Source organism: Lactuca serriola, chromosome 8 (genome assembly GCF_051521515.1).
Source record: "Lactuca serriola cultivar US96UC23 chromosome 8, Lser_US96UC23_V15, whole genome shotgun sequence".
In the NCBI taxonomy this organism is placed as follows: Eukaryota; Viridiplantae; Streptophyta; class Magnoliopsida; order Asterales; family Asteraceae; genus Lactuca; species Lactuca serriola.
Window position 1 is genome coordinate 319,199,614 of NC_136415.1, and position 17,760 is coordinate 319,217,373.

The 17,760-nt window shown below is 35.9% G+C and overlaps 1 protein-coding gene across 1 annotated transcript; it reads right to left on the reverse strand.

Moving 5' to 3' along the window:
* Positions 1-274: 274 nt before the first annotated feature.
* LOC145070775 (putative aspartic proteinase GIP2) lies at positions 275-1,848 on the reverse strand. The gene has a single exon (XM_079017737.1). The coding sequence runs from the start codon at positions 1,718-1,720 to the stop codon at positions 542-544; it is 1,179 nt and encodes a 392-aa protein (XP_078873863.1). The 5' UTR covers positions 1,721-1,848; the 3' UTR covers positions 275-541.
* Positions 1,849-17,760: the final 15,912 nt, after the last annotated feature.

The window sequence follows — 17,760 nt, forward strand, 5'->3', positions numbered from 1 at the left end:
AAAAGTTCAATTCAACCTATTAATATTGGGTTTGATTCTGAATGGAATGATGGGTTGAATCGATTTTTGTATTTCTAAACCTTATATATATTTGAAAAAAAAAAACACTTCTAGATGGTATTGAGATTGGGTTCGTCCGAATTAAAATATAGTTTTAAAAATAGATTAGAAAGTACTACTTAAAAAACCAATATTTTTTTACTTGGTCGGTTTCTCACACATCTTATCTATTCGACATGCATGTGTATCTCATGTATATGAAATGGGTCTCATATTGCAAACCACAAAAAAATTAACAGACTTGTATTTTTAACATAAAAGCAGCCATTAGCCCCTGTGAGGTTCGCCAGTAACTTCAACACATAACCTCATGTTCGAAACCGGAGGTTAATCGGTATTCAAAAGTTGGGCCTGGAAACATCAACAGAGAAGTTCCATTCCAAAAAAAAAAAAAAAAAAACAACCAAAAATATATCTTCATTCAATTAGAAAAAAAAAAAAGTAAAAAAAATATGAACCCCACGTTGAAACCGCATATCCGTTATAATGATTCAGTGGGTGTTGAAACCAACGCTGTTTTCATGTTAGAACAGCTATTTCCCTTCGTCAACAACGAAGAACTGAACCCTAGCATACCAGTCGCTACATTGAACTCCAAAATATGATCCTCCAATTGATACCCTCCTAAAACCACTGAACCACTCATATTCAAACCCCCATCCACGAACCCCAAACACATTACTGAATCACTCACTTGAACCATCGAATTCCTCCGTTGTATCATCCATTTCACCACTTCACTCTGCAACACCAGTTCAATCTCCGGCACCTTCGCTTGCGAACTAAAACAAACACCAAACGGCGCCACCGGAGTCACCATCGTCATGCTCATTGAAGCAGCAGCCTTAACATAAGCTTTTGTAAAGATCCCATAAATCGGGCTCTTCATGGTTGTATATGGGACGACTGTGCTTATTTCGACACCTCTGATCGGTTGTAAGACCAGTTTCCGACCTTTGATTTTCATGGCTTTTACATTCACATAGTACCCGTCCTGATGACCATGGGTTGAGATCAAGGGTGTGTACGATAGAGACTTAGAGATATCGATGCCGGAAATTATAAACCCATTAGATGAAGATAAACAGAGAACAAATTTTCTTGGAATGTTGAAATTGTTGACAGCCTGAGATTGAAATGCAATTTTTGATCTTCCGAAGCTTAACATACCATTAGCACTGGTAGCAAGGCCTTTTAGTAGATACTCCGGGGAACATAGAAAAAAGAACCGGTCAACGGTTGCCGGAGAACCCATATCGTCGAAAACAGTGACTATATCCTCGGCTAGATCTCCGAAATTGGTGGATCCAGTGATGGGGTTTTCTTGGTGAACGTTACAGATGGTGGGACTGGGAGGTATTGGAGTTTGAGCACCGGATTTCGCCATCAAACAGGGAAGGGAACCATGGCGGACGAACTGTCGAGATGAAGACGATTGTGCACAGTTGAGCCAGAGAGATTGACCGGACAGGTGAACCACGAGCTTGGTGGGAAGTTGAGGAGTACCGATGAGTAATTGGGTGGTGTATTGTTGGGTTTGTACATCTTTGGTGATATCGAGAAAAAAACCACCATGGGAGAGGGTTGTTTGGGCAGCTGATAAATTGTTGATGGTGATAAGAAAGAGAAATAGAAGCAGTTGAAGAGGAGAAGCGGCCATGGAATATTGGTGAGGGTTGTGAGACGCGGCGGTTGTGTGGGATATGGGAAGGTGGAAAGTGAATGAAATAAGGGCATCGGATTATGAATTGCTTTCGGAAAGCGGGAATTTTTTAATGAAGCGATATACAGTATTATTCTTTAAGATAAAACACACTTCATGAATTATGAATTACTTTATGAAAAGGAGCAATTTTAATATGGATTTTAAGCATGTGTAGCATATGAAATCAGATTCGTGTGAATATGCTATCGAGTGGGTGTACTTTTAAATTAGAAATAAAATATAGCATTATTGATAAAGACAAAACTCTATGGTTTGTAAAATGTCACATAATTAATTTATAATAATTTTTTTAATAACAATGGTCAACTTTTTTTAATAACAATTGTCAACTTTTTTGTATTGGACGGATGCTCATCATTGTAAATTGGGATTTTTTTTTTCTTATTCGGTGTTTATAATGATAAATTAAGACCATATGGCTCGGATGAATAATGTTTGGACCGAATACCTACTTAATCCGAACCAAACCAAATTAGGATTGAATAAACTATTTGGTTCGGTTCTCGGTTATGTATTTTAAGCCTTATTTGGTTCTCAGGTATTTCGGTTCAGTTTACCCAAATAACTGCTTAATCGGTTAAAAAGAAAACGGAACCAAAAATTGAAAAACCATTTTTTTCAATCCCTAATTTCGGTCGCTTGATCGATCAAACACACACATGGCTGTGATTCACCCTTGGAAGTTTTACCCAAAAAAAAAACTATTATTCGGATAAATGGATATTGAAGGATTTAAGGAAAATGATACATGTTTTTATAGACATTTTCCTTAACTAAACAAAAATACTATTCTATCAATCACACGCTATAGTGTTTCACAGTGGTCAAGAACCTTATTTTCAACGTAACGTTTTTGAATCGTGACAATGCAATTAGCAACACTTCTTAACGCTATATACCATGATAACCATAACCGATATAGCGGCGCTACATGCACTTATGTATTTTCGTTTACATTTGGGCCATTTAGTGAATTTGTCAATGAAAAAATTGGTGATTGACTAACTTAATGTTTAATCTATTGTTTTTAATGAGCCCACTACCTGTGACAGCCGTCAAATTCAAGTCAAAGTCAAAGTCAACAAGTCAAAGTCTAAATCAACAAGTAAAAGTCAAGTCAACAAGTCAAACCGGTCAATATTGTATAATACTTGTATGATTAAAAGTTATTCTATGAAAACGTACAATTGTGTGTCAAGAATTCGAGTGTCTCGGTAAATCTATGTGTTTTTCAATGTGAAACCCTAAGAAGGGAGTTAAACGCATCAAAACACGTCTATCAACCCTTTTGGGGACTTAAAATAATCATAAACGAAGTATAACGGGGTCCACAGACCTTGCATTGCAAGATTATTCAATGAAAATGGCTAGAAGTGAATCTCTCTCAAATCTCTCCCAATCTCTCCCAAACCTCTCTCAAAATCTCTCTCAACTTTTTATAGTCATCCAGGTTATCCCGACCCTTAAATTGGCCAAAAATTACTCAAAATGAGAAGTTATATTGAAAAATAGTCATTTAGGGCCGAAACCCTCTTAGGAAGCGAACCCTCTTAGAGGGAACTTCTCATAAGAAGCGAAACTGTCAGAAGCGAAGCTGTCAAAAGTGAACTCGTCAGAAGCGAAGCCCCCTGCGAATCGAACCTAACCTTTGGGCCCGAGCCTCTACCTCCGGTCCCTTCACCTACCTTCGGTCCCTCCTCCTCCCTTCTCTCTGTCCTCGTCTCCTAAGGGCCGAACCTCGCAGGTTCGCTTCCTTCTCCCGGTTTTCGACTACTTTCGCCTCCTTAGCCCGTTTTTGACGTTTTTGACGGGATTTTTTCACCAAATTCATTTTTTTTACCATTTTAAACTCCCAGGAATCATATTTTATTTATTTCTCAAGGATTTATTAATTTAAAATTATTATTAGGATAATTACCCAACAAAGTGGGTCAAGTGTGTCCACTTGCCTTCCATGTGTCACCCTCTGACTTGCCACCTTATCCACATCGCACAAACCAATGCACACATCACTTCAAACTCACAACTTGCTCCAGCAACTCCCCTATATAAAGAAATCCCTGGAGGATTTCTTGATTCACTTGATCATTCCCACACTTTTACACCTTTCTTATCACACAAAGAAGCTTATTTTCTGTCAACTTCCAGCTACTTTTGTAAGTGTTCTTGAGCTATTACTTCACTTTTTGGTAAGTATTTCCTCTAAACTCAAGTCTTATTTCATGTTTTCATAACATCCTTGATTCATCTACACACATTCTAACGCCAAAGAAATCGTTCTTAGGATCATCCAAGCTTTTACGTGTTCATCAAGTGTTCTTGATACTCCTCCTCTTGACCTTCCACTCTTCCAAGAATCACTAAAGGTGAGTTCATACCCCTACATTTCTAGTTTCCTTTAGTTTTCAGGGGGGAATACAAGTTAAAACACCAAAACATATTTGAAACTTAACTTGACAGCTTACAACAGAAAAGTTATGACCTGTTCACGAACTGTTTTACCCAACTTAAACTTAATATTTTTCAAAACTTTTTAATATGAAAATAGCTAAGGTTTATAACTTTAAAATGACTACCTGCACATCTACATACTATTTTCTTACAATTTTTGGTGATTTTTACAAAACTGCCTATCACTGCAGCAACGAAATCGGACCAGGTTGTGAAAATGAACATTTTCACTCTGGTTTGAGACCACCAAAAATGATAATAAAATTTGGTAACATAGTAGAATCTTTTTCCAAACTCTCCGAGTTTATGGATTTAGTTTTCAACTTACGATGATTTTTCTATAAATAATATAATACAGTGACAATTAAGAGTTAAAATGTTAAAACAAGTTTAAGAGTTATTCACACCTTGTAACATGTTGAGCAAGGTGTGTAGGATTTTATACTTAGCATTTTCTATGATATTTTATTGAAATACAAAGTCATGCATAGCAAGGGTCCATTTACAACATAAAACATTTTGATAAAACTATAATAGGTATAGTTTGGACACCTCAAACGGTAATACTATTGATTTATAAAGCGAGTATTTTATTACAAACTACGTGGACATGTTAACGAATAAATTTGTGAGACATTCATCTTCGGGGTACTCTTTAGTACTACATAAAAGTCTTGTAGTTATAGCCAAAGTCTCTTGTAGGGAGAGCGTGATAGCTGTATATAGATATATATTGGGTTTGACAACCCGCACCTGAGCAACTTGCAACAGCTAGTCCAGCAGGTCTGGGGTGACAAGTGTCATAACATTCCGAAGCGTGAAGAACATCGAGTACGAGGTCCTCGAGTCATAGTATGGTTATAACAACTCACATGGGAAAATTAACAAACACACCGTTCACGGGAATTTAATGATTTCACGAAAAGCGGTTTTATTTAAATATAAAACCACATATAAGTATGATCATTTATTTACATATACTAAGTCTTGGTTCAGTTAAGACTACACTAAACCTTTTAGAAAATATTGGATTTTTTTGGAAACAAACTTTAAGGAACAACATGCATTTTTCATTCATAAATTGCTTATGAACTCACCAGCTTTAATGCTGATACTCTTTCAAAAACAACTTGTATTCTCAGGAAATCAGTAATACAGGTAACCACAAGACTTTTGAAGGCAAGACGCTAAGGCATAGATTTCTTTTGAACTATGTTGACATCATATGTAATTTATTTGGAAACATGTATTTTGCAAGGATGTAACCTTTTAAATTATATTTATGACGGTTGTGTTTACTTTCTTCACTATGGTTATGATACTGAACATGACGTCCTCCGCCCCCGAAAGTTTCCGCTGTTCCGGTTTGGGGGTGTGGCAGATTGGTATCAGAGCTTTGTTTATAGTGAACTAAGTATATCGAACCACATAAGATATACAAACTATAAATACAACGGGACAAAATTCTCTGACGTAGCCTTTCAAAAATACTTTTAAAAGTAAAAACTCGTATTTTTATAAAAGTATTCGTACCATCGCACTCACTAGTTCAGTATCACAATAGCAATAACATAAAAGTATTGAGACAAGTTGGACACCATGATCCAGCTTCGGAGTATGTTGTCAAATCTTGGATGAATATAGTCTGATCAACTATATTTAGCCAAGGTATGACCAATGTATGCCGAAGGAGGATCATGATGAGCAACAAGTCTTCAACTAACCAAAAATATTGATAATCAAACGTAAAAATACTATAGGAGTATTTTAACACAAATAATCACGTCATAAAATTTCAATAACTAGTTTCTTATACTAAATTTTCTCGCAATATCCTTCTTATCCCTATTCTTTTACAGGCGCGATGGCAGGATTTCACTTGCCGAGTGACCCCTACTTCCCTAATCAAGGGAACGCTGGTTGGATTGTGGAAGACCAAGAGGAAGATTCTGATGAGGAATCCATGGAGGATGACGAACCCATGGAAGAGGAAGAATCAATAGACGGTGAAGAAGAAGAAGAAAACTCAGATGGAACAGATTCAGAACCCGAAGTTTACAATCCACACCCTGCCCTTACTCCTCCACAACACTACCAGGGCCCGACGCCCCAATGGGGCGAAACTATACATTGATGGAGCCGAGAGCAAGGTCAACGACCTCCCTAAGGCATGCAACGAGATTTCTACGATCTCAGCAGAGGAAGGTCAGCCGACCGAGCCCTCCCTGTCATAGTTCACCGTGTCACACGCCATGAAGAGTAAACAAGAGTTAACACACGACATCTCATGGAAGTTGGTGCTGTTAGATTAATGTCTAAGTCTATAACTATAATTGGTAAGACTTGACCCGACCCGGCATGGTCCATTTGGGTTGCATGGCATCATGCACTTGGATAGACTATAATGAGAGAAATAAGACACTTATGGTTATTAATATATTATAAGTTCTAGTATATTAATAATAAAATTAATAAGATTATTTAATTAGTATTGATCAAGAATTAATCTAGGATTAATTAAGTGATCAACAGAAGACTAATTAAATATATGGGTTGATTGTGTAAATCATCCATACCTGTATAGTGGGCTAATGCTCCATGGATAACCAAGTTGGGCTAAAACCCATAGGATGGTCCATCGATGCTCCATGGTGTATTTGAACCCATGGATCCAAGGAAATGGAAAGTCATGACAATTAGGGTTTACCCTAATTGTAACATTATATAAAGATCTTATTCTTGACAAAATCGGCGACTAGTATCATTCTAGAGAGGGCTAGCCGATTTTCATGAAGTGTAGAATTCTCTCAAGTTATTCCAAGTGTATTTGGTGTTGTGTGAACCATTTGAGGTGTCACACTTGGGGCACTAGGCACTCAAGCTTCATGAAGACTTTCTACATCAAAGAGGTATGTATTCTATCTTGTTACATTCATTGTTTTGTATGCTAGATTAGGATAATACCTTGGATGATTAGGATAATACCTTGGATGTTCATATTTGCATGTATAATAGAGAAAACATAGATCCAAGGTATTTAGGGTTGCATGTACACTTAGGAGTGTTAGAATTCTCAAAACCCAACAGTGGTATTAGAGCCTAAGCTTGTTTTCAATTATACTTGATGCAAATTGCTGAAAAAATGCTGAAAAACTCGATTTTCTGGCTTTCTAGGTACTGGACTCGCCGAGTCCACTGATGAACTCGCCGAGTCCAAGAGTAAAATCATCCTACTCGCCGATTAGGTTCATGCACTCGCTGAGTAGGAGCCCCAGACTGCATATTTTCAAGGTTTTTGGCTGGAAATGGACTAGGAACATTACCCTAAGTTGTTTTTGAACTTATAAACTTGTTTTTGATGTGGTAATGTTCATGCTAATCCAATTTCAAAGATAATTGTCAATAGATTCATGTTTTGAATTAGTTTAGTGATTAGGCTAATTACATGAAAAAGTTTGATCTGAATTATCTTGTTCTTATGAGTTGCTTAGATTAATAGAAAAGTTAATTGATTATGTGTTTTCAATCCAAATTAATCTAGGATTAATTAAGTGATCAACAGAAGACTAATTAAATATATGGATTGATTGTGTAAATCATCCATACCTGTATAGTGGGCTAATGCTCCATGGATAACCAAGTTGGGCTAAAACCCATAGGATGGTCCATCGATGCTCCATGGTGTATTTGAACCCATGGATCCAAGGAAATGGAAAGTCATGACAATTAGGGTTTACCCTAATTGTAACACTATATAAAGATCTTATTCTTGACAAAATCGGCGACTAGTATCATTCTAGAGAGGGCTAGCCGATTTTCATGAAGTGTAGAATTCTCTCAAGTTATTCCAAGTGTATTTGGTGTTGTGTGAACCATTTGAGGTGTCACACTTGGGGCACTAGGCAATCAAGCTTCATGAAGACTTTCTACATCAAAGAGGTATGTATTCTATCTTGTTACATTCATTGTTTTGTATGCTAGATTAGGATAATACCTTGGATGATTAGGATAATACCTTGGATGTTCATATTTGCATGTATAATAGAGAAAACATAGATCCAAGGTATTTAGGGTTGCATGTACACTTAGGAGTGTTAGAATTCTCAAAACCCAACAGTGGTATTAGAGTCTAAGCTTGTTTTCAATTATACTTGATGCAAATTGCTGAAAAAATGCTGAAAAACTCGATTTTCTGGCTTTCTAGGCACTGGACTCGCCGAGTCCACTGATGAACTCGCCGAGTCCAAGAGTAAAATCATCCTACTCGCCGATTAGGTTCATGCACTCGCTGAGTAGGAGCCCCAGACTGCATATTTTCAAGGTTTTTGGCTGGAAATGGACTAGGAACATTACCCTAAGTTGTTTTTGAACTTATAAACTTGTTTTTGATGTGGTAATGTTCATGCTAATCCAATTTCAAAGATAATTGTCAATAGATTCATGTTTTGAATTAGTTTAGTGATTAGGCTAATTACATGAAAAAGTTTGATCTGAATTATCTTGTTCTTATGAGTTGCTTAGATTAATAGAAAAGTTAATTGATTATGTGTTTTCAATCCAAATTAATCTAGGATTAATTAAGTGATCAACAGAAGACTAATTAAATATATGGATTGATTGTGTAAATCATCCATACCTGTATAGTGGGCTAATGCTCCATGGATAACCAAGTTGGGCTAAAACCCATAGGATGGTCCATCGATGCTCCATGGTGTATTTGAACCCATGGATCCAAGGAAATGGAAAGTCATGACAATTAGGGTTTACCCTAATTGTAACACTATATAAAGATCTTATTCTTGACAAAATCGGCGACTAGTATCATTCTAGAGAGGGCTAGCCGATTTTCATGAAGTGTAGAATTCTCTCAAGTTATTCCAAGTGTATTTGGTGTTGTGTGAACCATTTGAGGTGTCACACTTGGGGCACTAGGCAATCAAGCTTCATGAAGACTTTCTACATCAAAGAGGTATGTATTCTATCTTGTTACATTCATTGTTTTGTATGCTAGATTAGGATAATACCTTGGATGATTAGGATAATACCTTGGATGTTCATATTTGCATGTATAATAGAGAAAACATAGATCCAAGGTATTTAGGGTTGCATGTACACTTAGGAGTGTTAGAATTCTCAAAACCCAACAGTGGTATTAGAGTCTAAGCTTGTTTTCAATTATACTTGATGCAAATTGCTGAAAAAATGCTGAAAAACTCGATTTTCTGGCTTTCTAGGCACTGGACTCGCCGAGTCCACTGATGAACTCGCCGAGTCCAAGAGTAAAATCATCCTACTCGCCGATTAGGTTCATGCACTCGCTGAGTAGGAGCCCCAGACTGCATATTTTCAAGGTTTTTGGCTGGAAATGGACTAGGAACATTACCCTAAGTTGTTTTTGAACTTATAAACTTGTTTTTGATGTGGTAATGTTCATGCTAATCCAATTTCAAAGATAATTGTCAATAGATTCATGTTTTGAATTAGTTTAGTGATTAGGCTAATTACATGAAAAAGTTTGATCTGAATTATCTTGTTCTTATGAGTTGCTTAGATTAATAGAAAAGTTAATTGATTATGTGTTTTCAATCCAAATTAATCTAGGATTAATTAAGTGATCAACAGAAGACTAATTAAATATATGGATTGATTGTGTAAATCATCCATACCTGTATAGTGGGCTAATGCTCCATGGATAACCAAGTTGGGCTAAAACCCATAGGATGGTCCATCGATGCTCCATGGTGTATTTGAACCCATGGATCCAAGGAAATGGAAAGTCATGACAATTAGGGTTTACCCTAATTGTAACACTATATAAAGATCTTATTCTTGACAAAATCGGCGACTAGTATCATTCTAGAGAGGGCTAGCCGATTTTCATGAAGTGTAGAATTCTCTCAAGTTATTCCAAGTGTATTTGGTGTTGTGTGAACCATTTGAGGTGTCACACTTGGGGCACTAGGCAATCAAGCTTCATGAAGACTTTCTACATCAAAGAGGTATGTATTCTATCTTGTTACATTCATTGTTTTGTATGCTAGATTAGGATAATACCTTGGATGATTAGGATAATACCTTGGATGTTCATATTTGCATGTATAATAGAGAAAACATAGATCCAAGGTATTTAGGGTTGCATGTACACTTAGGAGTGTTAGAATTCTCAAAACCCAACAGTGGTATTAGAGTCTAAGCTTGTTTTCAATTATACTTGATGCAAATTGCTGAAAAAATGCTGAAAAACTCGATTTTCTGGCTTTCTAGGCACTGGACTCGCCGAGTCCACTGATGAACTCGCCGAGTCCAAGAGTAAAATCATCCTACTCGCCGATTAGGTTCATGCACTCGCTGAGTAGGAGCCCCAGACTGCATATTTTCAAGGTTTTTGGCTGGAAATGGACTAGGAACATTACCCTAAGTTGTTTTTGAACTTATAAACTTGTTTTTGATGTGGTAATGTTCATGCTAATCCAATTTCAAAGATAATTGTCAATAGATTCATGTTTTGAATTAGTTTAGTGATTAGGCTAATTACATGAAAAAGTTTGATCTGAATTATCTTGTTCTTATGAGTTGCTTAGATTAATAGAAAAGTTAATTGATTATGTGTTTTCAATCCAAATTAATCTATGAGTTGATTCTAAAATGTGTTTTTGTAACTTGTCCTCAAGTTATATGAAAAGTCACATTTAAGTTTCATAAAACTCATAAAAGTTGGCAATGGTCACAAAGATGAAGAGTCTTGTCCTTAAGTTATGGAGGTTCAAGAGTCACTTCATTAAGTAATAAAATATGTAACCTTAATTAATTCCATTAGTTATAAAATAAAGAAAAGTTAATTCTTTTATTAGTTTAAAGTCTTCCATAACTTGTCCTCAAGTTATGGAACTTGAAGAGTTTTTGGATTAAAACTACTTTAAACACATAAGTTATGGAATTAATTAGTTTTGAATAGTTCCAAAACTTGCCCTCAAGTTTTGGAATTTGTAAAGTTTTCTCTAATGAATACTTTAATTCCAAGTTAGCCCTTAGAATTTTAAAAGTTAAAATTCAACCCTTATACTTTATAATATTATAAGTTAATAATATATATATATATATATATATATATATATATATATATATATATGTATAAGAGTAAAGTCAGTCTTACCGCTAGTACGCCTCATTCACGAAACCGGTCTATAAGATGGGTATAAGGTCGTTGCCTATAAAATGGCAACTTAATGGGTGTCCACTCTCACCCCCCGCTTGCTTGACTGGTGGAGGGTCGTTAGCCGAACGGGTTTGACAAGACTAGAATTCTCCCTTCAATAAAAGTATTAATGATAAATACTAAGTAACTAAACTCTTAATAATACCCAATTTTAGTTACTTAGGAAAAATGTGAATAAGGTGCTAATCCATGAAATTACACTTTGCACTTTGTTTAAGTTGGTTAGTGGAGCGTGTGTGGTTAACCGGCACACTAACTCATATTTAACAAGGTAGGCAAAGGGTAACTTAATGTTTATCTTAGTATTGATGGAGCGTGTGTGGTTAACCGGCACATCGATTGAGGGGTAAACACTTAAGGGTACCAAGTAATTTGCATGGTTACTTCACACCTTGTTTTGTGATCCTCGGCATCCCAGTCACAAAACCTGAAGGGCACACTCGAGATTGAAACATGCCATTGAACAGTTCAATGAATCTCAAAGATCTAGGAGTTTCAAAACCAATTAAAACCTAATAATACATTTCGTTTATCTTGGTGGAAATTGGTGAATCGTCATTCACCTACCTTCAAATATTTTATAGCTTGGATTACGGCATACCTCTTCTAAGTTATAAAATAGTTTGTTGGGTCCTAGCCTTAATATTTCATATTGGGTGTCATATTAAGGACTTTAAATCAACTATCTTGAATATCTCCCAAAAGATGTCTGGTTTAGACATTTATGATCTTCCCAAATCTCTTGAAACAAGCTTTCCTAAATGAAGATGATGTCCCTTGAAAATCATACTTCTTTCTCCTCCTCCAATTATTCTCCCTAACCCACAAGTTCATGGTCACTCAAGCCCTATTGGCAAGGAAAGGTCTATGTGTGGTCACATCTTGGAGATGTAGTCACATATTGACAAGCCGGGAGACTTGGGTGTCAAAGTCTTGAGAAAATTGGTGGTTCAATCACTTTCTAAGTCACATAGTGAGTTCCTTTGGGACACCAATGAAACAGACTATGACAAGACCCTTAATGATCTTATCTATTTGTTAAGATCAACTTCCTTAAAACTTGATGGACATTGACAATAGTGACACAGGAAATCCAAGAAAGCATTCTCTTCCCAATGGAAAGGGATCGGCCATAGTCAACTCGGTTGACCAAATGGTAAAGAGAAAAGCTAAGTCTGTGATAGTCCCGTGTACCATTATCAAAGGGTCCATATGTTTATATTGCCAAAGGAAGGGGCATTGGTTGCGAAGCTGCCAAATTTACCTAAGGATGTTAAAGTCAATAAGTTAGACTCTACTTCAGGTAAAGTCCACTATCTAACTCTGCTAAGTTTCTATTATGAGATTCTTGATACATGATGTGATTGGGTCACATGGTGATGTTTTAAGAATCAAAGAAAAGTAAAGAAACTTAAAGAAAGAATATGCTGAATCTGATCGTGTAGATGGATTTCTACCGCGTAGCTTGAAGATCAGATTCTTGAGCTACTTCTTAGGAGTTATGAGATATTGCTTAGGAATAGATGACAACAAGTTTTCATATGGATTGTAAGGATAAGTTTTCTGCAAAGTTTAAAATAAAAGGAAAATTTTGATTTTATTTATTTTAAATTATCCTTACAATGGCATTTGAGGAAGAATTGTTGCTTATATGATTCCATTAATAGCAAGAGTGGAAATATGAAATTGAATCTTTCATTTGTGGTAATGTCTAAATTTACCAAATAAGGAAAGATTCTCATCACCCAAGTTTCAATTGGACCGGAACTTGGAATCATGCAAGTTGTATAGCATGATGAATGAGAACTTTTAAGTATTGGAAAATTAAGACTAACTACTTGTTCACATGGATGTGTGAGTCAAGTAACGGACTAAAGGATCGAGTACACATTCTTGTGCACTGATTAAGTCCACCACAAAAGATTGATAAGACTATTCGTCATAGTTTACTAAAGCTCAGTAAATATGATTATACTTACAAGCTTAAGTGTAACTCTGAGACATTAGAAAAGGTTCCAATGTATGGCAGAGCGAATAAGAAGAATCAACTTAGGCAGAAGGATAAAAGTTTCTCAAATCTGAAAAGATGGGAGAGTACTTTAGTATCAGTTTTTGTGATCATCTTAATGATTAAGAAACCATATCAAAGTTAGTTCTCTAAGGAAATCTTAGTGTATTCTTATGACTAAGAAGAGGAACTTGAATTGTTGAAATGGTTAAATCAAGAAGATGAGTCATACTTCGTTCCAATACAAGTCTTAGATTCATACTCCAAGATTGTAATTTGAGTGATATGTCTTAAAAAAAGGTTTAAAACACTTGTCAAATGTAAGAGTAAAAGTTTTCTACTCTTGTACATTTGAAATTGGTAAGTTGTGATGTTTTGGATAAAACAAAGACCAACTAAGGCCAATTATGTGAAGTGTTTGTCTTGATTAGAATCCGCACTATCTCTTGGATGTTTGACAAGGGAGTCTTATATGTCAAGAGGATAGTGGGAGTCTTAAAGGTCTTGAAAGTCTCAAGAACTAATCAAGAAGAGAACCTGAAGTTCTTCACTAGCACACGATTTGAGGTTTATAACCTATCGTGTTGACATATGAGTTCTTAGAATTCTCAATTTGTTGCACAACAACTTGGAAGCAATGGTAGGCCCTTGAGCTGCCAGGTGGCAAGAAATTAAGATTGAGTTCAGTCCATATGAGTTTGGATTTGTCATTATCCTTGTCGTGTGACTATGGTTTTGACAATTCACATGGATAAGAACACATACACCATTAAATCTAAGTGTCATAAGGTTTCTCTCTGATTCATGAAAATGATGGTGAGGAAACACTTTCACTAAGTAGATTTTAGCTAGATAACAATTGTGATATTTGCATTCTCAAAGTCGTTAGTGGAGCGTGTGTAGTTTACTGGCACACTAACCTGGACTTGTGAGAAGTGGCAAAAAGGTCTAACCATTATGATTACGGCATCCCCCTTCATAATTGTTTAGACACACAAGTTTGCTATCTAAGGGACGGTGTATGATTTTGATAAAGTGTCACACCCCCAAACCAAGGATGGCGGAAAAGTCCGGGGGTGGAGGACTTCATGTATAGTATCACAACAACGAGTATAATAGTGCTCAAAGTAAATACAACCAATCATATATATCTATTCGAAAGAGTTACATCATTGTATGAATTACATGTTCTAAATCAATTACAATATGTAGACAATAAGTATCAAATGTTTGACGCCTTAACGTCCCATCCTCAAAAGCACTTGGTTACCTGTTTATTGATTTCCTGAGAATACAAGTAGTTTTGAAAAAGTGTCAACACAAAGGTTGGTGAGTTCATAAGAAATTTTGTTGGAGAAGTAAACCGTTTTCCTTGTAAAAGCGATAGTATATGTATCCAGAAAATCCGATATTTTCTTTATAAAAGTTATGTAATGTAGTCTTATAACCGAAGACCAAAATGTATAAGTAACCTCTCTTACTAATAGAAAATGATATGTGTTTAAATTGACATAAACGCGCCTGAATTAAATGAAATTCCCGTAAATTCTTATGTTTGTTAATACTTTATGTATATGTAGTCCTAAATCCTAGGACCGAGAAACTAACAAGTATTGTCCATACTTAAAGATATAAGTGTGGTTTCAAATGATGTGTAGTCATAAATACCAAAACCGAAAGTGTACAGTAATATTTGTACTTATTGAGATAATAAGTGATTTTAAAATCGACACAAAACCCATTTAAGTTTTATAAAAATCCGGTAAACTTTATGCATTGTTATATCCTTATGTGAGTCGCTATAATCATACTATGACTAAATGAACCTGCCACGACGTTTCTCAGGCATCGTAAAACTGAAATGACATTTGTCACCCGTAGACCTGCAGGTCCCACTGTAGCTAGCAACAAGGTGTGGGGTGTCAAACCCAATATAGATCTATACACAACTATCATGTTCTCCCTCCAGGAGACTCTGATTATAACTAACAAGAATTATATCCCGCACTCGAACGTACAGAAAGAGATTGTCTCACAGTTTAGGTTAACAAGTTTACGAGTTGTGTGCGTGAGTGTAAAACCTTTCTGTATGAATGTACCCTTTTTGTACGTGTGTGTTATGTGATGTATCATAAACTATACCTATTATAGTTTTATCCAAAATGTTTGTAATATATAAGAACTCTTTTATGAAAAAGCGTTAGTGTTATGAAATCCATTAAACTATGCTTATTATAGCTTATATACGTGTTCTAAATGAATGAATAATCTTATCATGAATGACTTATTTTCAGTTTATGATGATAAAATTTACAAAGAAACACATTCAATACTTAGAATTTATATTTATACACTTTGCTCAACATAATACAAAGTGTTATGAAAATTATATGATGTTAACTAAATTAGACCTTCCTGCACTGTTTTAGAAAAGCCATAGAAAAATCATACGAAGTCGAAAACTAACTCCGTAAATTTTGAGAGTTCCCAAAATGTGTCTAGTTTACTAATAATTTTTATCATGATTTTTAATGACCTCCAACTTGGGTGAAAAAGTCCATAATCACAGACTGGTCCGGATTGGTGTTTGAAATGATAGGCAGTTTTGTAAAAATCACCATAAATTGTAGAAAAATCATATGGAGATGTGCAAGTAGTCATTTTAAATCTAAGAACTGGAACTACTTACACCTAAAACAGTTTTTCAAACAAAAATGTTTAAGTTGTCCAAAACAGTCCGTGAATGGAGTCCAACTTTTCTGATGAAAGCTGTTAGAAAAATTTAGTTATGTTCTTGGTGTTTTAACTTGTATTCCCCCCTAAAAACTTAAGAAAACATAAAAATGTAGGGGTATGAACTCACCTTGAGTGATTTCAGTAGGTAAGTGTTGAAGAAGAGAAGTGTTCAACCCAAGAACACTTGAAGAATCACTTGAAGATTCGAAGATCTAACAAGAATGTGATGATGTTTGTGTAAGCAATCTTTGATTTTGAGTAGGAGGATGTGTAATAATCATAAGAAAGATGATGATACTTACTAATTGTAGGAGAAGAGTCTTGGAGTATGCCTTGAAATTCTCGAATTAGAGAGAAAAAGATGAGAGAGTTTGGAGTGTGATTCTTGGTGAAAATGAGAGAATGACTAAAGTGTGAGGAGAGAGGATGGATGTTCTTCATCAGGAGGGTTCGGTTCCTAAGGGGACTTTCGGTTCCTAATAGGGGTTTCGGTTCATAAGAGGACTTTCGGGTCCTAAGAGGGGTTTCGGTTCCTCAAGCCCGTTTTTCGCGTAGACTTCCGCTTTTGGGCTGTTTTCGCCAAATTCGAGGGTCGGAATGCCCCGAGTGATTATAGAAAGTTGGGAGAGATTTCGAGAGAGATTTGAGAGAGATTCCACATACTCAGAGAGATTTGGGAGAGATTTGACATACTTGGAGAGATTTCACATACAGAGAGATATTTGGGAGAGATTTCATATTCTTAGAGAGATTTGGGAGAGATTTGACATTCTTGGAGAGATTTCTCATACAAAGAGATATGTGGGAGATATTTCACATTCTTAGAGAGATTTGGGAGAGATTTGACATACTTGGAGAGATTTCACATACAGAGAGATATTTGGGAGAGATTTCACTTTCTTAGAGAGATTTGGGAGAGGTTTCACATACTTAGAGAGATTTAGGAGAGATTTGACATTCTTGGAGAGATTTCTCATACAAAGAGAGATTTGGGAGAGATTTGACATTGTTGGAGAGATTTCTCATACAAAGAGAGATTTGGGAGAGATTTCACATTCTTGGAGAGATTTGGGAGAGATTTCTGATAAGAAGAGATGGAGTGAAAACGATTGAGAGAGGTTTCATTGGTGACCTTTTTGAGTGTCCGGCTTCGCACTGCAAGGTCCGTAAACCCCGTTAAGCCTTGTTTAAGGATCTTGCATACTCCCGATGAGTATGTAACATTGCTTTATCGGTTTGGCTCTCCACGTACCACCGTTTTAGGTTAAGGAGATCTAGATGTACGCACTTTTCGATTTATGATCTCTCATTAGAATAGAGAGTTGTTTAGAAATTACATAACGTAAACTCTAATACTCACGGCAAATTGAGTTGACCGGTTTGACTTGTTGACTTTAGTTGACTTTGACTTGACCGAAAATTGACGGTTGTCACATAAAGTCTTATCAAAACAATCTAGTATTAGAAATCTGAACTTTGGTAAGAAAGTCAATGAAGTATTGATTTCTATAAGTCCAGCTGATTTCTGAGTACATGTCAAAGCTAGTGGGAGCATAAGTGTTA

Bases quoted from the DNA above. Each gene is read 5' to 3' on its own strand.
- LOC145070775 (XM_079017737.1), bottom strand. From the start codon at position 1,720: ATGGCCGCTTCTCCTCTTCAACTGCTTCTATTTCTCTTTCTTATCACC.